The 23,387-nt window shown below is 38.7% G+C and overlaps 2 protein-coding genes across 4 annotated transcripts in view; both read left to right on the top strand.

Moving 5' to 3' along the window:
* The window catches only part of LOC134745937 (5-hydroxytryptamine receptor), a 174,727-nt gene that overhangs the window by 81,827 nt on the left and 69,513 nt on the right, over positions 1-23,387 (top strand). The gene's annotated exons all lie outside the window — the stretch shown is intronic.
* LOC134745892 (uncharacterized) lies at positions 17,554-23,032 on the top strand. 3 transcript variants are annotated; one of them, XM_063679996.1, is made up of 2 exons: positions 17,554-18,329; positions 22,877-23,032. In XM_063679996.1, exons 1-2 carry the CDS (start codon positions 17,994-17,996, stop codon positions 22,886-22,888), a joined length of 348 nt encoding a protein of 115 aa, XP_063536066.1. In that variant the 5' UTR covers positions 17,554-17,993; the 3' UTR covers positions 22,889-23,032. The 3 variants fall into 3 exon arrangements, with proteins under 3 accessions (XP_063536066.1, XP_063536064.1, XP_063536065.1); XM_063679994.1 differs by having other exon boundaries at positions 22,835-23,032; XM_063679995.1 differs by lacking the exon at positions 22,877-23,032 and adding an exon at positions 22,339-22,519.

Here is a 23,387-nt window from a genome sequence, read left to right as displayed (position 1 = left end):
TTTCAGTGAAATATTTTTAATGCAATTTCCAGGTGGTCTGTTTTTAAAGCTCTCTTTAAAAGTGGTTGTTGTTGTCGTCGGTAACCGCATCATTAATAACCGTAGCTTTGAACAAACAGGTTCATAAAATGCAAATTTATTTAAAATTATCTGTTAAGTCTCATTTTATGCAAAACCACAGTCTTAATAGTTAATACAAATACTCGGCGACGGCCATACTAAGTGCACCGTCCAGAAAATTGCAAAGTAGAAAATAGTGTTGTCGTTTCATTCCAAACCAAACCAACATTAAAAAATACCTAAAAAAAGCTAAATAATTATTTTAAACAATAACAGTAACCCGACTCCGGTTCTTAAATACCTACTTTCTTCATTTAGGTTAAGAGTTTTGTAACGTTTGTAAGTAGATTAAGGTTTTTCAAATTGTATTTCTGTTTGTTTAGATTAATGGAAATTTTAAGTTGTTTTTATGTATTGATTTTGATTAGATTACAATTAAATTAATAAAATGTAAGGAATCGAATGGTACCGTTATTTTTTTCCTTTGATAGTTAAAAAAAATGATTTCTCGAAACTGAGGTCTTGTATTTTTTTATTATTCCCATATATTTTTTAAGTTTCCAATTTATTGTCATAATTTACTCATTTTCTATCTATATAACTAGATTAAGTTATAAAATTTAACATGTGTCAACTACTCTATTTTAAAAGCCTAACAGGCCACCTATTTCAAACAAGAATTCTGAAATTTATGGCTTGAAAAAGTCTGGTTTTGTGCATGTATATTTTATACAAGTAATGGATGCATTGTCTTCGCAGTATCTCTGCCAAGTTTTTGCTCGTATATTAAAATGCATGGCTAATATATTAGGCTTAGCTTACCACAAACTGCGAAGCGCTTACAAAATGTAGTATTTAAAATGAAAATGTAAATTTCAGTGGCTTAAGGCTGTCATCATGTTATTTAGAGTAACTCAAATATACTGTATATTTCCACAGTTGCCACATAATGCACCTTTGACGCTAAGGGCTTTTAGAAATGCTTTTTATCTGTGCGAATGAATTTGTTTTATTTAACCCTTTAACGGTCCTATTAGGTTGGTATCTTTTCACGGTAAGTATAATCGAAAATACGGCGAAACGTGCCGAGAAAAGATATGCACTGCCTTTTGCCCTTTGTCTCGTCTTGGCGGGGGCACGGGCGTGCCCCCAGATGATGAGTTCTTTTTATAAAATGCATCACTGTATTGTAGAGATGTTGTATATTTTACTTGTGAATGTGTGTATTGTATTTCCAATACTATTACATTCATAAGCTAGGCACGCCTCAAAGTGGGTGGAAAAGGTTGTAACAACAAAAAATGGCGTAACTTGAAACTGAAATTAAGTTCAGGCCTTGGACTTAATTCCCTTTCACAGTATCCATTTAGTAAATGATTTGTGAGTATGCATATACTATTAGGTATGCAGGTCTTACGTACTAGTGCTTTAGATCTTAGTAGGTCCTTGAGAATAATCAGTGTGAGAGTAATGTTATAAATTAGAAGCTTTACACTTTAACTTAGTGATGTAAATACAAGGAATTTTCTAGCATAAATTTATCTTTCTGCTTATATTCTTACTAGAAAAATATTCATATTCAAATATCTTAAATTGATATAATTATAGAAGATAAGAGATAGAACATAAAGTTAAACAATGATCGCACAAGGCAGCTTTTAAAATGCCAACTCGCAATGTCCTCATTTTACATTCTCAGTACAATTTCTATATTTGAATATCTCGGTGCTTGGCAGGATACAAATGTCGACTTTTGTTGAGCTATCTGAGTTTCTTGGGGCTATGAAGTGAGCGATTTGATCCACTAGGTATTATCAATGAGGATATAATAAGATAGAGCGGTACTGTCATAGTAAATTTTGTAACCACTGTAAATTCACTGCCATCTATCGACATACTTTAAAACTAAAAATGAAGATTTATAAAAATACTTTAAAATGTATTTAAATATGGATAAATGATTTTCTTATTTGCATTAATTATTTTTATATGATTTTGACCCATGTTCTTTCACTGGTATGCGTTTAAATTATAAAATTTATAAATAACAAACGAAACAGTCAACGCCCTCTATACTAGAGTTGGCCAAAACTAGTGGCGCCATCTGATCGAGAATCAAATTTTCGTGATTTTCGAGGCACGTTTTTCCTTAGACTGTATCCATCTATTACGGAGTTATATCTATCTTTGGTATTATGAACGAACTTCACTTCAAATCTATTTCGTTTGACACACCCCTGCATGCGTAAATAAAAGTATACATACACGTTACGTACTTCGAAAGTTGTATAAAAAGTTGTTTTTCATATAAAAATAATATATCATTGAGTGTTGTTTAAAAATTTTTTGCTCGCCTAGTCGCCATTTAATGGAAGATAATTTAATTATATTTAACTGGATACTAACAATAGGCAGGCGGTTCGAAAAATTCGCGCCGGTAAGTGCTTTTTGACAATTTCACCGCGAGCGTGCAAGGAATTTTCAACCGAATTTGCTAATATTTTTTTTTTTTTTTTTTACTTTATTTAGAACACAAACAGTCACATATACAAATGGGTTTGAAGTACAAATGTACTTAACATACTTAAGAAAACAGACCTGGAGGTTCATTAGTAAGTACATAATGTTAACATACACACCAAACAGCAAAGATAAAAAGGAGATAAAAGAAAAACATGAGCCTACGGTTGTCCTACCGGAAAGCCGGAAAGTTACATTTATACATTTACTTATTTATATTTATACTTGACATATTAAAACAACTTATGTCTAAGTTTCATTCTAAGACTAGACAGGGAAGTGTGAAAAGGATCAATGTCATGTAGGTGCTTATTATAATAATTTGGGACTCGTCTGAAAAATGTGTGCCGAGCGTAATTCTTGCGGGCAAAGCTGATATGAAATAGAGGTCTAGAACGTAGGGGTTGGTGCGGACAACTGAAAGTGACTAATTCTAAGAGATTCGGACATTTTATCACACCTTTAAGAATTTTAAACAAGAACATTACATCTAAGTAGTGTCTTCGGTTATAGAGGGAAGGAACACAAAAATGCTTCGCTGCTGACGAAGTGCGTTCGAAGTAATTACCCGTCCTGTAACAAAGTGATTTAAAAAAAATATTTTGGATCCTTTCCAGGCGATCAATATGGACTTGGTACTGAGGTGTCCAAACAACACAACCAAATTCCAAAATTCCTAGTATATCAGTTCGCGACGAATTCGTTGCGCGCTCGTAGTACGATCGGTTCGCTGCGCGCTTGCCTCGCTTTCGTCTCTCCCGCAAATCGCTAGTGTAAGAAGGTAACAATCTAACATAGTTACTATGCCCTCCGTAGTTTAGCTACCGCGATTGTCGGTATGCCTCCATAAGTGGTATCACCCAAACCGCAGGTTTCCCAGCCACAATCTTCACTCAGTAAAACCCAGTGTTCTTTGCATTTTCTGTCTCGTATTTCAGTGTTTGCTTGCAGGTCATTTTGTGTCGTTAGCTGCAGTTTTACAGTGCACGTGTCTTAAATCGTCTTTAAAGAGATCGTGCGGGATTATTTTTATTAATTTTACACCCTCGTTTCTAGAGCATTTCAGATTTGATTTTAAAAACGCGAATTTTAGAAAGACGAGTAAGTAATAGTTGTAGCTTTGCTCAACGTGCTATAAAACTGTAATTCATCATTCATGATGCGGTTTATTTATTTTACCTTATTTCCTCTAAACTATCTCTAAGGAGAGTACCATGCCGGTTTATTTTTATTTATGCTACACTTGTGTTTCAACCTTTATTTTTGGAAATATTTTCGATTTAATTTTTAAAAACGTATGTTATTATAATACCAGCAAAGATAGATATAACTCCGTAATAGATGGATACAGGCTAAGAAAAAAACGTGCCTCGAAAATCAAGAAAATTTGATTCTCGATCAGAGGGCGCTACTAGCTTTGGCCTACTGTCGTATACATGGCTTTGACGGTTTCGTTTGTTATTTAACAATTTTAAGGCATATCAGTGAAAGAACATGGGTCAAAATCATAAAAATAATTAATGCAAATAAAAAAAATCATCTATCCATATTTAAATACATTTTATCGTATTTTTATAAATCTTCGTTTTTAGTTTTAAAGTGTGTCGACAGATGGCAGTGAATTTACTGTGGTTACAAAATTTACTATGACAGTACCGCTCTAGTATAAGTTACTCTATGATACCAGTAAGTAGTTGCCGCCTTGCCCGTACTTTAAATTGTGTTTAGATAACCAGTGTTTCTAAGCTTTATTTTTGAGAGGATTTTAGATTTAAGTACAATCAGTTTATGTTTTGCTCGACGTGCTTTTAATAAAGCACCATTCGGGCTTATTACAAGCTTCTATTTAACTTGCAATGTGCCTATGTTTGTACAGGTCAAATCTTGCAAGTTAAATTTGACCCACTTCCTGGTTTCAGATGAAGCTGAAAATTTGCATACATATGTAAACTGGATGACAATACAATATAGTACCATCGAGATGATCTGGTGATGGACACAGGAGGTGGCTATAGGAACTTTGTGGTCAAACAAAGCAAACTATTTGTGTTTGGGTTTGTTAGAATTGTCGCGATGACTAGTTGCCTGTTGAAAGAAAAGTACAGTCGGCGATAAAAGCTTGTATCGAAAATGAAATTTTTGACAAAAAACTTATTTATATTCCTAAATAATTCACATCCGCAAGTTAGTTCGCTTATTACAAAGACGGAAGGTCCACCGATAGTCAGTTAAGGTGTACCACACCGCAGTTAACTTTTGTGAAGCAACACTGTGCAACACGGTAACATAGATAACTTACCTAGTTACTTATCGTTGCAGTGTTGCTCCACACTTACAAATCTCTCACAAATCTCGTGGATACAACAAGTCCTTCGCAGTGCGTTCAGTGAAGCTGTGGAATGAGCTGTTTCGCTCAGACAGGCGCAATCGCTTGCGTCGTTCAAGGAGAGGTTAAAGAAGCTATGGTTATCTGATTGATTAATGTGCCTATATTTGTATTGTATGTTGCTTTATATTTTCTACTTCTTTCCAATTTTTAGTGTATTTTCCCCATTCCTTTTTGTGTAATATATTATATGTTTATCCTATTAATTTTGTATGTATTTATATCCTTTATCTTTCTGGTACCTTGTTGTACATTTTGCTACATTTGTCACCCTCTTTTCACTTTCTCCTCTCATCTACTCAAAGGTTAACTGGAAGAGATCCCTCAAAGGGAACTTATCCCTTTGAGGGATCTGCCTTTGTACATCTTATTATTTGTTTACTACTACTACTACTACTTACTCCTCACAAGTTAACTGCGGTGTGGATGCACCTTTAAGAGTCGCTGTTAGTGAATTAGGTTTTAGGCTGCAGCTTAATGAGATTGCCGCAGCCAATCGGATTAGTGTGAGCTCGAAATTTTACACAGAATTTAAGAGAAAATGTGGTTTCTGAACTAATAAAAAATATGTTGCGGTCACTTTTTAGGGTTCCGTACCCAAAGGGTAAAAACGGGACCCTATTACTAAGACTCCGCTGTCCGTCCATCTGTCCGTCTGTCTGTCTGTCACCAGGCTATATCTCATGAACCGTGATAGCTAGACAGTTGAAATTTTCACAGATGATGTATTTCTGTTGCTATAACAACAAGTACAAAAACAGAATAATATTATTATTTAAATGGGGCTCCCATACAACAAACGTGATTTTTTTGCTGTTTTTTTCCGTAATGGTACGGAACCCTTCGTGCGCGAGTCAGACTCGCACTTGGCCGGTATTTTACTATAGTCGGGGAAAGGTACAGGGAGCCATTTGACAGTTGTTTATAGAAAATGACAATTATTGAAACGTCAAAACGTTGCTAAAGATTTTATAGCTCTCGATTATGGATGGTATAGAAAGGATCGCAATCTCTTATGGCAGAATCGTTGTAAAAGTGACCGCGTTAAGCTTTAAATAATAGTTCCTAATCTCTCCGGTGGCGCTAGTTAGGCTCTGGGACATGAGTATAACATGAACCATATAAGGCAACAAATAACCCGACCAAATTACGTAGGTTGTTTTTGGTAGTATTTCGGTGTATGGTGGCGCCGCCTAATTACTGTTTTTGATGGACACTTTTCATACATAGAGATTTGGCTCCTTTATACAGTCTCCATGCTCTCGATATTCTGTTGTCCAAATGACAACCTGCTGTCACCTGTCAGTGACAATGACTTGGAAAAGCATCTAAAACGGGAAGCACAGATAGATATAACTCCGTAATAGATGTATACAGTCTAAGGAAAAAACGTGCCTCGATAATCAAGAAAATCTGATTCTCGATCAGATGGCGCCACTAGTTTTGGCCAACTCTCGTATAGAGGGCGTTGACTGTCTCGTTTGTTATTTATAATTTAAACGCATACCAGTGGAAGAACATGGGTCAAAATCATATAAAAATAATTAATGCAAATGAAAAAATCATTTATCCATATTTAAATACATTTTAACGTATTTTTATAAATCTTCATTTTTAGTTTTAAAGTATGTCGATAGATGGCAGTGAATTTACGGTGGTTACAAAATTTACTATGACAGTACCGCTCTATCTTATTATATCCTCATTGCGGGAAGTAATTAAATGATCAGCAGTTTTTAAAACTGATCTGCAAAAAAATTGCTAATAATTCATTTGGACAGCATACAATTTTTTTTTCTGGCAATAAAAAATAATCGAGCAAAGCACTCTTGTTCAGCAAATAATTCACAAACTGTCAACATAATAACCAATATCGATCTGCTTCTGTTATAACTTATCTGCTTGATAAGTAGTTATTCTCAGATGATGTATTTCTGTTGCCGCTATAACAACAAATACCTGAACGTGATTTTTTTCCTGTTTTACGTAATGGTAATGGTACGGAACCCTTCGTGCGCGAGTCCGACTCGCACTTGGCCGGTTTTTAAACCACCCACTACACATAAATGTTAATTATTGTCAATAATCCGACACGCAACACACAACATCCACGCACACATCCGAAGATAGATCCCTTGGCTTTAACTTCTGGATCACCGGTCCCCAAGCTGCCGATAAATTAAATCCCTCTTCCCTGTTAAAATTTCTGGGGTGTTTCTTGACTTCAATCGCCTCTCGAACAACTCGAGGATAATAATGGCGTTCAGTTCAGTCACAGAATAAGTAATAGTATTATCATACAGAACGGCCACGCCCCGTCCCGCCCCGACTCGAATTACCTCGCCCCGCGACAGAAATCTGGCGGACTTCTGGCGTGCTCTCAGTACTGTTTTTAAACTTACTCACACTATGACGCGTGACGCGTGTACGAACGTGCCGTTCACACATGGAAACGCAAGTGATTTTTGATGTATAGCGTGTCCGCCCTGTGGTTCAGTGGAGACAACTTTAGCCAACTTTTTTTTGTTAGCCGACCACGACCAGTGAAACCTGTGTCAAAACGTCGGTAAATAAAGGTAACAAAATAAATTTTGCGCTAGACCCGATTGTAAATGTGATTTTATATTCATTAACAAAGTTTACTAAGTATCATGACGTAAACAGTCAAGTTTGAACGTTAAACCGCGAACGTGACCTTTCGCGGCCCTGATCGTTAACAATGCACCGAGGTTGCATTGTTTCAGCTATCTATTCTACCTATAGTGCTATCTGTCTCTCTATCGCACTAATATTTAAGAGTGATAGAGATAAATATAGCGTTTCGTTGTCGCAGTAGTGCAATCTCATCATCTTGGCTAGGCCGCTGATCGTTAACAATGCACGAGGTTGCATTGTTTCTGCTATCTATTCTGTCTATAGTGCTTTCTCGCGTGTAAACGGGGAGAAATTTTAATGACATGTGGAGGTTTCAAGCGCTACTACGCTGGTTGTCTTAAGGCATACACTGAAAATCTTTGCTTATCTGTAGCAAAATATTTTGTTACTACTTTCAAAAATTGGGACTTATGGGAATATGTATCAGCTAGCCATACACGCACGGATTTGCCCGTCGGATGCCCGTCCGCTGCCCATCTATGTCTATTTCTCACCACACATTGACGGATGTGTCCGCCAGACACATCTTTCAGGCAGATCTGACGGGCAAATCCGTGCATGTATGGCTAGCTATTGTTACACCTAGCCACAGGTCGGTTTGTAAATATCAACGGAATTTGTTTAGTTTCCAGTCGTAAAAATAAATCTATTAAGCAATATTTTATATAAACAACAGCAACACAATTAAACATAAAACCTATCATCAAAATAGGTTAAAATAATCTGTATCCGTCAGCGTTGAGAATCCATCTGATCAAAGCATTCCCTCCAGGCCCCCGTTCTTGATTCTGCCAATTTGTGAACAATTAAATTGAGTGCCTCCATCCAAAACCTTAGAAAACCATAACGCCATAAATTTCACCCACCTCTCACTGACATACGACGTTCTTGTTTCAAAACTGCTCCGAAACTTAGTCTCGAAGCGTCAGACGTCAACGCATTTCCACGCGATGGTAGAACCTTTTGATTTTGAAATAGTGTTTCATCTAAGGATACGCTTGAAATCAAAACGTCATATGTAATCACAGTTTTAACGTACATACGACGTTCCAGTTGAAGTGATAGGTAAATACAATAAGCCTCCATTTTGAGTGATAACAATAATTTGTTGGCTCCATTGTATTTGTTTTTGGGGCTTTTATTTTTGACTGCGTTTCAATGACGATTGGAAACAAACGAACCGGGAATTTACACGTAGAAGCATTGTTATGATTTGGTTTATTTTTTAAAAGGTAACACAGAACTTCCGGGCGTGGGAAGTGAAGTCCTTACGTTGTCAATATAAATACAGTCAGCATCAAAATTAGCGGATCAGACTATGCGTCAAAAATATCTACCATTCTCTTATAGCTTAAAAAAGTCTAGATATAGAACAATTAGATTGTTACCGATAAAGAACGCGACCTGTAAAATAAATATCTCTATTTGCAACAGTATTCCAGGATAGCAGATTTTTTTAATGCATTGTTACATACGCTATGATAATGAAAATATATTAGATGGAGGAAACAAGGGCTCTTTAGTGTGAATTCAAACAATCGCATCAAAAGTTTGGTAACCTGTTCTCGACTTTCACAATGACTTGTATTTCTGCTAATTTTGAAACATCATCATCACCATCTGCGCGACATGTTTTGGAAGCCTACGTCTCCAATTTTTAAATACTAACAGTGCATGAGCAGCGGTCACGGTAGCAAACATTTGCTCAATGTTAATACAATTTGATGTAACTACTTACGAAAGTTTAAGTTCGATCATCATCATCTTTTTATCTTTATAATATAATCCAAAATTATCGTGTCTTGGTGTCCCGACTGCTAATTCAAGTTTGACAATGCTACCAAAGTTTTTATTTGATAATTGGTTAAAATTGTCAGTTTTTCATATTATATCAATAAAACACAAAAAAATGGGGAATAAGTAGAACAACAATATTAAAATACTGATTTATACAGAAAATAATTGGTTTATTAAAAAAAAATGGTTGTCTGTAAAGTCGGCCGTATGCTTAATTGCCACCGACGTGGTATAAAAAAAGTCGGTTTACGGGCGATAATTTTGCGTGATAACCTCATAAGAAAACATTGATGAAAAGGCCGTAACCTTCCAATGGAGATCTGTCCACAACGTGACACTTTTTCGTGCATGCTACCGGTGTTCATCGATTTATAAGACGTTATCACGTCAAAAGGAAATGTACGAGTCCTTAACAACGTCACATCTAACAACATGTTATTATCTCGTAAGACGTTAATTTACATTATTACAGTAGACATTTGAAACGACGCGATCACCCGAGCCGAGTCGAAGTGTCATGTTGTAACATGTCAGAGGCTCCCTTTCCATGTTAGCATTATATGTAAACATAATATTGTTCTATTTTAAGTCGGTTAAATTCCATTCTTGTGTCTCACGGTAATTCAAACAACTATATTTCTTTTCATATCTTAAGTGGACCTTGCTATTTGAAATTCTAGATACACCACTTGGAGAGTTTAGCTGATATAGTAAACCAATATATTAAGAAACTTATTTTTAAAATAATTTGAACTTTATTTCAATGTCATAAAGCTTTTTGCGTTATAAATTTTTGTGCAAAGTTAGTTTGGTTATTAATTTCAAGTGTTTGTTTAAAATACCAACTCGGATTTCACGGTAACGATAAAAGTTAAGTTATGACTGTAAAATATTCTATGCAAAATTGAACCATATTATTAAGAATTAAAAAAGGGCGTATCCCTACAATATGTGTCTATATAGAAAAACAAAGACGTTTAGAATAAAAAAATTAAAGACATCCCACCGACGAGAAGGAATAGTTTTGGCTACACCCATTAAGTAGGTCAATTTGGACCTTATGTTAATTAGGAAATAAAGAGTAATTTGTATAGGATAGTACGGAATCATGAAATTCAGGATTGGTTTAGGTGTTACCAATGGGGTGCAAGGAGTTTGCTAGAGCGGGGAAATCGGGATCTGGGAAGGGATTTCATAAAACCCCTTTGCGGGGAATTCTGGTGGCCATTCGGAGAGCGTCGGAAAAAGTTCTCGTGTAGGTTAGGTTAGGTTAGGTTGCCTATATTGTGACCTGGTCTGGATTTTGCTAGTATCTTATGATGCTGGTAGAGTTCGGATTGGAACATAATATGGAATAATCTATTGTGGGGTTTAACTTGAATATTTTTAGAGAAGTGCATTTTAGATTGTGTTTATTTAGTGGGTTTAATTGTTTTATTGGTTTGTGGTTTAAACAAGCGCTAGTGTTTGATATAATACTAGTGAGGTCTAAATTATAAATCAATAGACTTAATAAGATTGTAAAGTTTGTTTTGTTCATAGTGTCATTTTTTTTTTTTTTTATAAAGTCATTTATAAACTATTTAGTGAATTGTAATTATTAGGTATTTGTTGATTTGTGCCCAGACAAGTGCTAGTGAATGTAAATATATTGGTGAAGTTTAATTTACAAATCAATATATTATTAAAGGTTGTAAAGTCATGTTTGGTTCATAGTGCAATTTATTAATTTATGTTTAAAGGTGACAGTCCATTTGCAACCGCAGCTGCGTTACTGCTCCGACACTACTGCAGCGGCCTGAACGCGTCGGTGTTATTGTCAATTTCCATAGTAAAATGAATGACGATATCGACTGCACGTAATATGGTGATTTTAACGTTTTCCCGACCGCAGCTGCACTACTGCTCCGACACGTCGGTGTTATTGTCAATTTCCATAGTAAAATGAATGACAAGACCGACCGCACGTAGCATGGCCATTTTTGCGTATTTGGTGTATTATTGCAACTGCGGCTGCAGACCGCACGTCAAATCTGTCACCTGCACTGAAATGTCTTTGGTCACAGATATTAGTAGTTCTAAGCAAAGAGGATATAACCACTACGTTCTAAGGAGCTTATTACACCCACGGACAAAGAATTCCGATGGTACAGTCGCCATATATCGCAGATATATCGGGGCGGCCAAGGAGCTCACACATATCTAAACACGCCTTTATTGTCAAGGCGCTAGAGTGCATGTTCAGATATTTTTAGCACCTCGGTCGCTCCGATATATCCGATGGCGACTGTACCTACTGTAAACTTTTTTGCTAATCTATATTGAGCCCTAGGAGGATATAACACAACGGAGTAGCCATTGGCATTCCCCTCTGTCGAAAATAGTCGGCCAATGGTCATACACAATGTATGGACTGACGTTTATCTGACATGGCTATTTTGACGTTACGTATACATTTGACGTTTCCCTCCCCCGCAAAAATTGGCATACGTTTTTGTACCGCAAATTACAGACGTGGCGGCTCCGTTTGATAATATCCTCATAGAAATAAAACTATGAAAACGGATTATATCGCGTATATTGAATTTATAATACATCCCGACGTTTCGAACTCTTTACAGCGTTCGTGGTCAACGGGTGACTGAGGAAAAATTACAAAATGCAAAAATACCCACATACTAAAATAATGAACAATCATAGACTACAAACTTTAAGGCTGGTTGTACATGCAAAATCGGTTCATAAGGCTAGTTATACACTATAATTATTTTTCAAGTAAAGATATATATATATACGCGATAAAAATAAACTATGCCGGCTCCAACCCTACACCACGGACCCGAGAAGATTTAATTCCCTCCTAAATTGTAGGAGGGTATCCCAATATGGGACCGGCAACAAACTCGGCGGGACACATCTTTTCAAAACATCAGAATGTCCAGCATCATCCAACACTACGGTCTCACAGTCTATGTCTCGCTTGCTCCTTTATCAGGTGGACTACAGGATCCCAAGCTGGTGGAAGAGAAAAGCCATCTTCCCTATTAAAGTTTGGATATTTCTTAATCTCAATGGCCTCGCGCAGCATTCTGGGTATGTTACGCTTCTCCTTGGCAAGAACCAGAGGCTTATCAAACTTGATTGAGTGATTGGCTTTATCCATGACATGCTCACAGACAGCAGACCTAGGTCGACGGTGCTTGACATCAGCTATGTGTTCCTTCACCCGAGTGGAAATGCTCCGTTTCGTCTGCCCGACATATGATAGGCCACACTCACAGTCCAGCCTGTACACTCCTGCAGTCTGTAGAGGGGTATTGCATTTTACAGGCCTCAGGAATTGTGACATCTTCTTCATTGGCTTGAAATATGTTTTTATAGAAGCACGCTTTAAGATGTGGCTGATCCTGTCCGTGACCCCCCTGACAAAAGGCAGAATGGCAGGCCTGCGCTCGACTGGAGCCGGCATAGTTTATTTTTATCGCGTATATATATATATCTTTACTTGAAAAATAATTATAGTGTATAACTAGCCTTATGAACCGATTTTGCATGTACAACCAGCCTTAAAGTTTGTAGTCTATGATTGTTCATTATTTTAGTATGTGGGTATTTTTGCATTTTGTAATTTTTCCTCAGTCACCCGTTGACCACGAACGCTGTAAAGAGTTCGAAACGTCGGGATGTATTATAAATTCAATATACGCGATATAATCCGTTTTCATAGTTTTATTTCATGAGTAACTATCGCGGTAACCGAAGACAATATTAATATCCTCATAGATTGAGCCATGTCACAGAGCCAGTCAGGAAACTAGAATGATAGGTCCGAAAAGAGAGCGTCAAATTCGGAAGTTAACTATAGTCTGGCAAACACTTCGAGCAACACCGGCTTCCGACACGTCGGAAGGGAGGAGCCCAAGCGTTATCTTACCGTATAAATCGTTCTGCCATTTTTTACGGAGGAAAACGTGCACACAGTCGCACTTCTCACTCACTACTTACAAAATCCAATCTCTAATGATGACACAAATAAATAGAAAATGACACACGTCAAAGACAAGTCTTGCACACCTCGATCTCTTTATAATAAAGAGCGCATTACACAATTATTGTGTGCAACACGAGGTGTGTGTTGTACGTACCGCGCTAGTTGTATGCATGCACAATTGATCTTGTACCTCGACAGAGGGGAAATAGTGCGAATGCCGACTCCTTTCCGTGTTGCTCGAAGGGCAAACCCAATTTGTCAGTAAATAAGAACAACCACAAAACTACTCATCCATTTCCTATACTATATATATATATATACTATATTTCATATACTAGCCCAAGACAAAGATAGTATATGATTCTCTCTGTCTGTTTCAATTGAGACAGTCTCTATATTTTCCTATGTGATTTTTTTAACATTTCATGATAAATTCATTATATAAACTGTTCTTATATTTTTTCGTAGTTTTGTGAAGATAGCCATAAGGCCTATAAGCTCGACAGGGCACGAGCGATAGAGAGGCAAATAGAATACCGAATATTCGGCAAAGTGGCCGAATAGGCCGAATACCGAATAGTTGCGAATATTCCTGGCAACTCTAGTCGTAATATCATAGTATAGTTGGTCATCTAATGTTTGAAATGAGACAGTCCTTTGACAAACTATAATTATATAATGTCGTTTATGGTGACACTTTCTCATTTTGTCATTGCAAAGCCATTCCTGAGCTAAATAAAAGAAGCAATCATTAATTTTTATTACAAGGGGCAAAGATGTTGTTTAATATCTCATGGTATTGATACCCAAACGTACGAAAGGATACAAAATTGAACTACGAGAGAAGCGAATGGTTTAAAATTTAGAATATTGACAGTTACGGGGATCTCAAGGCATGAGGGTTAAACAAACTTTGTTACAGTGCAACACGTAATTTTTCATTACACCAACACGAGGAAACCATTTATTATTCAAATTAATTTATTAAAAGTTCTTTCTATCGGCCAAGGTGAGGGAAATAGCTTAAGGATTTCTTGTCTCGCCCGTCAAGTTTTATATGGATGGTGCGGTCATATCATGAAGAGTGGGACACCTGCAACACGAGAGGAATTATAAGATTTAAATTTGTGTTTCAGTTTGAAATACGAAACTGGACAATATGAAGTGTAAATTGCGCAATTACTTATAGCTCTTACAAATTATTTTATTCATCATACTTCACTGTTAGGTCCTTAAAGAAAGTAAAATTGGCTTAATATGCATACTTAGAAAGATAAATCAGTAATATTTTGCTAATACGGAACGACTGTCTGCCCACCATTGGATAATTTATTGTTACGTGTCGCATCGCCATCTCCGGAACCCACGAATCACTGCAGAAATCAATGAAAGACCTGATAAAGAGCCTACCTGGCATGGTTTTGAGGGGACGTTTATCACAGACTTCTAAATCCAGCCGCACGTTTCTGACGGCCGAGTAGGTACCTATACTTGATGCAGGTGGATTAAGTAGTATATATCACGAGCTACATGAGTCCCGTTTGCGTCGGCTTGCTGTGTGCGGTGGTCACGGATTCAGGCAAGAGGATGGGGAAGAAAATTTCACAATGTGATCTTACCTTAATGTTAAGAATAATATTTTTCCTCTGCATTAATTTCATTTGAGGAATTTGGTTGTATTTCGTCAATTATTAAGTCTCATTCAATGTTGAATTGCTTTTCATTTAATCGGCAATATTCCCTGAATAAACGATCACCATTAAATATCAGATTTTTTATTAATATTGCGTAGCTGCCTTCGTCGGACTCTGACTATTGTAGAAAGGCAAACTGGTCTTCTTTTTCATGTAACATGTAGCATTATCGTCACTCGCTTCTTCTCGTAAAAAATACAAAAATAAAATAAGTATTTTATTTGTACGTCTGACATTATATGACTTGACATTGACAAGCCATCAACGAACGCTGTCGCGACTGCACGCCGCAACAGCAGCAGTCGTGCTGCTACAGTAGTGCTGGACCGCGTAACGTCGCAACTGCAGTGCAGCGGCAGTCACAAATGGACAGTCACCTTTAATTGTGCTTAATATATATAGTGTTTTGACCTGGATTATTTTAGTGATATTTAGCACTGGAATGATTTTGGTTGGAGTACTTTATATATTATTTTAAAGTTAGTTTTGCAATTATCTCTCAGCTTTCTTAAATAACTTATGGGGTAGAGAGAACTAATTCCGATCCAGTACAGTACTGGGCAGATGGAGAGATAGGGCGGGTACCTTACGGTGACAACGACAGTCTTAATTCTCCTACTGTGCATCTTGATAATATCAGGTGGGTCCCTGACAGTTCCTGGGTTTACAAGGACAGGTTCTAACCCCTGGGGTCTGGACAATTTGGGTTGTCACCTAGACTTCTTAAAAAAGCCAGATTCTAGACCAACTATCCCATTACCTTTTTCCCGACCTACATCGGCTGTCCCAAACCCTATCGCTGATGCTGGTCCACGTGGAGAAATAGGGGGTCAGTTCTAAATCGAGGTGTCTCCACTCGTCTTAGTTAGCTGTAGCCTAGGAATTTCTCATTGCACATCGAGAAATTACGCGAGTAAATTAAATGTACATCCCGGGATGTTAGTTTGCATTTATATCGATAGATTAATTGGTTAGTTTAACTGTTAGGGCTAGGGTCTATATTTGTATGGTTTAGGGAATTGTAGGATTGATCAAGGTTTATAATTTTTATATAACAAAGCCATTAGATCTTCACAGTAGTTAGCTAGGTTCGTTTCCGATATATTTATGGCTATTTAAACTACATAGTACGAGTATAATTATGGGTTTATGGGTGAAATTTAAATAGCGGTAGCTAGGATGTAGTGTGGGTTTAGGGATTGTTAGAATTGTATTACATACACTTATTTATGACTTATTGACAAACTTGACATATTTATGACTTTGAATATAATTTGGTCCTTTGCATCACTACTGGTAGAAAAATATATTGTGGGAAAAACATAACAAATAACCACAATATAATGTAGTATTGTAGAATCAATTTGTTTGTAAAAGAAATATTTATTTTGCCTGTCCTTTGGCAGTCTGTATGACGATTTCATTCTGTTTTCTAGAGATGTTGGCGACAAACCCGCCACCGCATCAAATTAACTACCCAAGCAACAGCGATGACGTCCACCTTCACGTCACCGGACCGGTTAGCCGGCGACGGGCCCGGGGGCCGGTCCGCGGGGGGACGTCAGATTCGAAACAACGGCTCGCGCAACGACACATGTCGCGTCGCGTTAAAAATTAATCTTGTAACTTGCAAATAAATTTAGTGTTTACAGTCCACTAGTATCATTTCACTCAGCAGTCTAGATCTCCAAGGTTCAACATACGAATTAGGCACTAGACGCAACATATGGTCCTAAACTCGCCGAAGAAGAGAAGCGACCCAGTACATTTGAAGAAGTTACAAAGATTTTTTTGGAAGTCGGCCGGCGAAGAGAGCGCAGTTCTTCGATCATCAGCATCACCATCCGTCCATTCAGTGTCTTCGGGCTAGCCGCTTAAGCTAATAAATCGCATCGTCACGCAACGGCAAACCTATCACATCTACGACGGACTTAGGTATCGCGAAGAACACCGAGCGAACTCCCTACGAGCCAAGAAGCAATCAATTACGAACCTAGTGCAGAAAATCATCTAAAGTGAGACCGAAGTGCAATAGGAACAGGAGCCCGCAATCTACTGGACATAAATCAGGACGGCATAACTGTGAGGTCTTTCCAATTCCTATTCATTATTTAGACTCGATGGTTTTCATTTCAATTCATATTTCATAATAAAAAGAACATTTTCAAAAAAAAACATTGCATACGGCAAGTTAAACTTTGGCGTAATTGTGTTGCTTAACATTGCTTCGATCTCAAAACCATTACAATTAAATCGCGTTATATTCATAACTTATGCATTAAATACATACACATAAATAAACATATAAAAAATTATACATACGTTAAATAACATATTCAACGAGATCTTATTGTTTACAATTAAGTACTAATTTTATTCATAACCACACGTATGTGCAGTAAAGACTAACATATCATACAGTAAACAATAAGATAACGTATATTTCTTGTGTATTTGGCATAAGCAAAATCAGCATAAAGGTAATCCAATTTGCGTACGAATCCATTTCATTCACATATTATTATCATAGTTAACATTCATATTGCAAAGTCGTCGAACATTCCACAAAATATTCCATATCTATTTTCATAGTCAATAGGTGGGTATACCTACAATAATTATTGCATAGTAAAAGTTGAATGCCTCATTAAATATTTTAGCAATAGCACAAGTTGTGTCGGACAGAGAAATAGTATCAGCGCCTGCATAAGTGCACGGGCAAAAGTTACATTGTTACCTTGCTAATAGAATATATTCAGGCATTTCAACTATTGCCTTAAATTAAAAATAAAAATTAATTGTAAATTATTGCTATTAGTTTTTCAACAGGGTAGTGCTTGGCGCTTATAATAATTACCAGTTTGCTTCATTTAATTCTTATAACTGCATAATGACTACCGAGGCTAGATGCAAAGAATTAATAAAGAAGCGCGCTTCAATGAAAGCTAAGCTTACACAGTTTATCGCCTATTTAAATACTGCGAAAACTTGTGAACAACTCAGTGATTCGCAGTTAGTGGAATTAGACATGCGTATTAAAAAACTTAATGATTCGTACGATTCTTTTGATACTCACCAGAGCGAATTGGAGATGCTAGCTGAGGATCCTGCCGAGCAATATGCTGAACGCGAGCTGTTCGAGCGGTCTTACTACAAAGAGATTGCCGCCGCTCGGGAGCTCGTGGACAGGCACCGCAGCCAACGCGCCAGGGAGGTTCAATCCGAGGTAGGCTTCAATGAATGCCCAACAATAGTGTCTTATAAGCACAACAACGTAAGGTTGCCAAAAATTAATTTACCGCACTTTAGCGGTGGTTATCAGAATTGGCTGGAGTTTAAAGACATTTATGTTTCCCTTATTCATTCTGAGACAAGTATCGACAACATTAACAAGTTTCATTACCTACGCGCCTCTCTTCATGGAAGCGCGGCCTTGGTGATTAGGAGCTTGGACTTTAAGGGCGATAACTACAATGCCGCTTGGAAACTCCTTTGTGAACGATACGACAACAAACAGTTGCTTGTCAATAATCATGTGCAGGCACTTTTTAATATTGAACAGGTGCATAAAGAGTCAAGTACAGCCTTGCGCCAGATTGTTGACAACACTAAAAAGAATTTAAATGCCTTAGCAACTTTAGACCAGCCCGTACAGCATTGGGATACATTAATTATCCACATAATGGCAGCCAAATTAGATGGAGTTACAAGTAGGGAATGGGAAGAACATAGGAATCAGATGACAAACCCTCCTGCACTTAGCGATTTTGTAACGTTTCTTAGCAATAGGTGCAATCTTTTGGAAACTTTAGAAGAAGCCAAGCATAACAGGGTTAGAACGGACACATCTGTCAACAATAAGCCAAAAAGCCTTCTGGCTTCAGCGAGTAACGTTAATAAGCCTAAAACATATAACATTACTTGCCCTTTATGTAATAAAGCTCATTACGTCTTCAATTGCGAAAATTACAAGGCTTTGCCAGTAGAGCAACGCGTGCTTAAGGCAAAGGAATATAAGGTATGCCTCAATTGCTTACGTCCCGGTCATAACGACAGTAAGTGCAAACTTAGTCACTGCAAGTATTGCAAGACCAAGCATAACACACTTCTTCACGTCCATACGGAACCTAAAACCGCGTCAGAACACTTAGCCTTTTCCGCGAATGCCCACGATGTTGATGAGTCCGAGGAATCCGAACATGTCTTGCTTTCAACAGCCCTAGTCAAAGTGCGCGATAGTGAGGGGAAATTGCACAGCGTTAGGGTCTTATTAGATAATGGCAGTACATCTAACTACATAACTCAGGACTTATCTCAGAGACTGAAACTGCCGATTAAAAATGTCAAAACTACAGTGTCCATGCTTGAGAAGCATGAATCAAATATCACCCAATCATGCTCTCTTACATTGGAGTCTTATGATGGGGGTTATAGCACTGACATAAAGTGCAGCATATTGTCCGAAATTACGTCACCAATACCTTATACATACATTGACGCAACGGACGTACCCATGCCTTCGGGAATTTGCCTCGCCGATCCTTCATACAGCGAACCCGCTGACATTGAGATTCTTCTTGGGGCAAAAATCTTTTGGAACGTTCTCGGCACCAATCGCATTATCTTAGGCAAAAATGAACCCTTCCTCGTTGAGACAAAGCTAGGTTGGCTCTTAGTAGGTGCCATAGATCAACCTACCTCTGTCAAACCAGTTTGCTTGTTTTTGACCGACAAACAAACTGACACGACCCTTACGAAATTCTGGGAACTTGATACCATATCCCCGAAACATGACTTCACATCGGACGAAAACGCATGTGAAGAACTCTTTAACAAAACCACTAAGAGAGATAAAGACGGGCGTTTCGTAGTTACCGTGCCTCTGAAGGAATCTCCCGATTCCTTAGGAGACTCGTTCGGGATAGCCAAGCGCAGGTTTTTATCGCTCGAACGCAGGTTAGATAGGGACTCCTTATTAAAGGAGCGCTATGTAAATTTCATGGAGGAATATGAGGCTTTGGGTCATATGAGTGAAACTTTGCCTTGCAGTTCATTACCGTCGTATTATTTGCCCCACCACGCCGTGTTAAGAGAGTCTAGCACGACTACTAAGCTTCGCGTGGTATTCGACGCTTCAGCTGCCACTACATCAGGAAAATCTTTTAACGACATCCAATTAATAGGACCCAGGGTTCAGGACGACTTATTTTCCATCTTACTACGGTTTCGTCAACATAAATATGTAGTGTCAGCTGACATCGAGAAAATGTATCGGCAAATTCTTGTGGACGATGAACAACGTCAACTTCAGTTGATCTTATGGAGGGCAGACCCTTCAAAGCCGCTTAAAATTTATGCCCTTAATACCGTGACTTACGGGACATCATCAGCTCCGTTTCTGAGTACGCGGTGCCTCTTACAGCTATCACAAGAGTCCAGTGACAAGCAAACGCAGGAAGCGATCGCCAGGGACTTTTATGTAGATGACTTCCTATCTGGCTCTCATTCTATAGATGATACTATGGCACTGTGTCGTAATGTAACAGATACGCTAAAAAATGCTAAATTCCACTTACGCAAATGGCAGTCCAATAATAAACAAATTCTTAAAGCCGTCGGTGAGGACCCATGCCTGAAAGAATGTGTGGATCTAAGCGAGAACGAGCTATCTAAAACGTTGGGTCTTAATTGGAGATGCACTCAAGATAGCCTTACGTTTCGCATAGACATCTCGTTACCAAAAGTAGTCACTAAAAGACACATTCTGTCAGTCATAGCCCAAATTTTTGACCCTCTAGGATTAGTAACGCCTTGCATAGTACAGGCGAAAATACTTATGCAGAAACTTTGGGTAAACCAGTGTTCTTGGGATGATCCGCTTACAGGAGACATACTTACATCCTGGGAGTACTTTGTCAAATCTCTGCCTTTTCTTAACAACGTTCATATACCTCGCTGGGCCTTGTGTGATACTCCTACGGCTGTTGATTTCCACGTCTTCACTGATGCGTCGGAGAAAGCATACGGAGCTTGCCTGTACGTCCGCTCCGTGGCCGGGGATGGCTCAGTGAGTGTTCACCTACTGGCTTCTAAAAGTAAAGTCGCGCCGATTAAAGCTACAACTATTCCTCGTCTTGAGCTTTGCGGGGCCTTATTAGGCGCAAGGTTGTGCACAAAGGTTCTAGAGTCACTTACCCGGAAACCAGACCATTGCGTATTTTGGTGTGACTCGATGATAGTCATGGGTTGGCTATCATCATCTCCTTGTTCATTACGGCCTTTTGTCAAAAACCGGATATCAGAGATCCAGGAAAGCTCCAAAGCCGCTTCTTGGCGCTACGTACCTTCAAAGGAGAATCCTGCAGATCTGGTATCTCGAGGTTTAGGTGCCGACCTCATAATGAACTCTTCCTTGTGGTGGTCGGGACCATCATTCTTGAAGCAGAACATGGCCTATTGGCCGTCTGCCCCAAGGTCTGGTAACCAGTCTCCACTGCCAGAGATGTTACCGGCTAAAGCATTTGTCGCATGTCCCCCCCCTGATAACTCTTGCAACCCAATAGAACATTTAATTAAAAACAAATCATCATATTCAAAATTGCAACGGATAATAGCGTATACACTTAGATTCATCCACAATTGTAAAAAAGAAAATACTAAGACAACCGGTGGTCTTACGTTAGTTGAGCTAGAATCGGCTTCAGTTCTACTTCTTCGCAGGTCCCAACAAGACTCTTTTCCTGACGAGTACGAACTTCTTAAAACAGGCAAACCATTGCCAAAGAAAAGCCGGCTTAGTTCGCTATCGCCATTTTTTGATTCAGGGCTTATTAGAGTCGGGGGTCGACTTGTCAACTCATTCTATGACTATGGCATAAAGCATCCTATAGTCATTTGTAGTAAGCATCATCTTGCAAGGCTGCTTTTTAAAATGTTCCACTTACGTCTACTTCACGCGCCTCCTCAATTACTTCTAGCGACTATAAAACTTAACTACTGGCCGCTCGGAGGAAGAAACTTGGCAAAACAGGTTGTCCATACTTGTCTCAAATGTGTTCGATTGAAGGGTGAAACAGTGCAACCAATAATGGGTAACTTGCCGAAGGAAAGGTTGCACCTTGAATATCCGTTCCTTGAAACAGGCACCGATTATGCCGGTCCAATTCTTATAGCTGACCGCAAAGGTAGGGGGTGTAGGCTCGTAAAGGCCTACATTTGCATATTTGTGTGTTTAGCATCCAAGGCACTTCATTTGGAGCTTGTTTCGGATTTAACCAAGGAGGCTTTTATGGCAGCTCTTAACCGATTTATTGGTCGTCGTGGCAAGCCAAAGGTAATCTTCTCAGATAATGGCACGACCTTTGTTGGTACCTTCAATGAGCTCTCAAACCTATTAAAACAAGACTTTGCGGCAGATATGGCCGACGCGCAAATCAATTTCTCTTTCATCCCAGCATACACACCTCACTTCGGAGGAATCTGGGAGTCTGCGGTGAAGTCGGTAAAGTACCACCTGCGACGAACCCTAGGTCTTACACACCTCACCTATGAGTTATTGGCGACGTGTTTAGTAAAGATCGAAGCGATTTTAAACTCACGTCCTCTTACGCCACTTTCTAATGATCCATCTGATCTATCCTTTTTGAGTCCATCTCACTTCTTGATTGGAAGGCCTCTCACGTCTTTGCCTTACCCTCAGCTTACTGACCGAAAGATTACCTCACTACAAAGGTACCAGCGCATCGAGTTCCTGAAACAGCACTTCTGGAACAGGTTCTCCACTGAGTATATTTCTGGTCTACAACAGAGAACCAAATGGCAGAGCTCAAGGGGCAAACTCGACGTCGGAACCATGGTAGTAATCAAGGACAAGAATCTACCGCCGCTTATGTGGCTGCTCGGCCGCATCGTCCAAGTGCTGCCTGGCAGAGATGGCATCGCAAGAGTAGCCGACATAAAGACGAAAAAGGGAGTCATTCGTCGGGCCTTCAACACAATTTGTCCTCTACCCATCCAAGATCTTGAAGACCCAAGGTCTTCAACGCCGGGAGTATATGTTGGCGACAAACCCGCCACCGCATCAAATTAACTACCCAAGCAACAGCGATGACGTCCACCTTCACGTCACCGGACCGGTTAGCCGGCGACGGGCCCGGGGGCCGGTCCGCGGGGGGACGTCAGATTCGAAACAACGGCTCGCGCAACGACACATGTCGCGTCGCGTTAAAAATTAATCTTGTAACTTGCAAATAAATTTAGTGTTTACAGTCCACTAGTATCATTT

The sequence above is a fragment of the Cydia strobilella genome, chromosome 12 (assembly GCF_947568885.1).
Source record: "Cydia strobilella chromosome 12, ilCydStro3.1, whole genome shotgun sequence".
Classification (NCBI taxonomy): Eukaryota; Metazoa; Arthropoda; class Insecta; order Lepidoptera; family Tortricidae; genus Cydia; species Cydia strobilella.
Note: the sequence above shows the minus strand (reverse complement) of the source record. Positions and strands in the feature narration are given on the sequence as shown.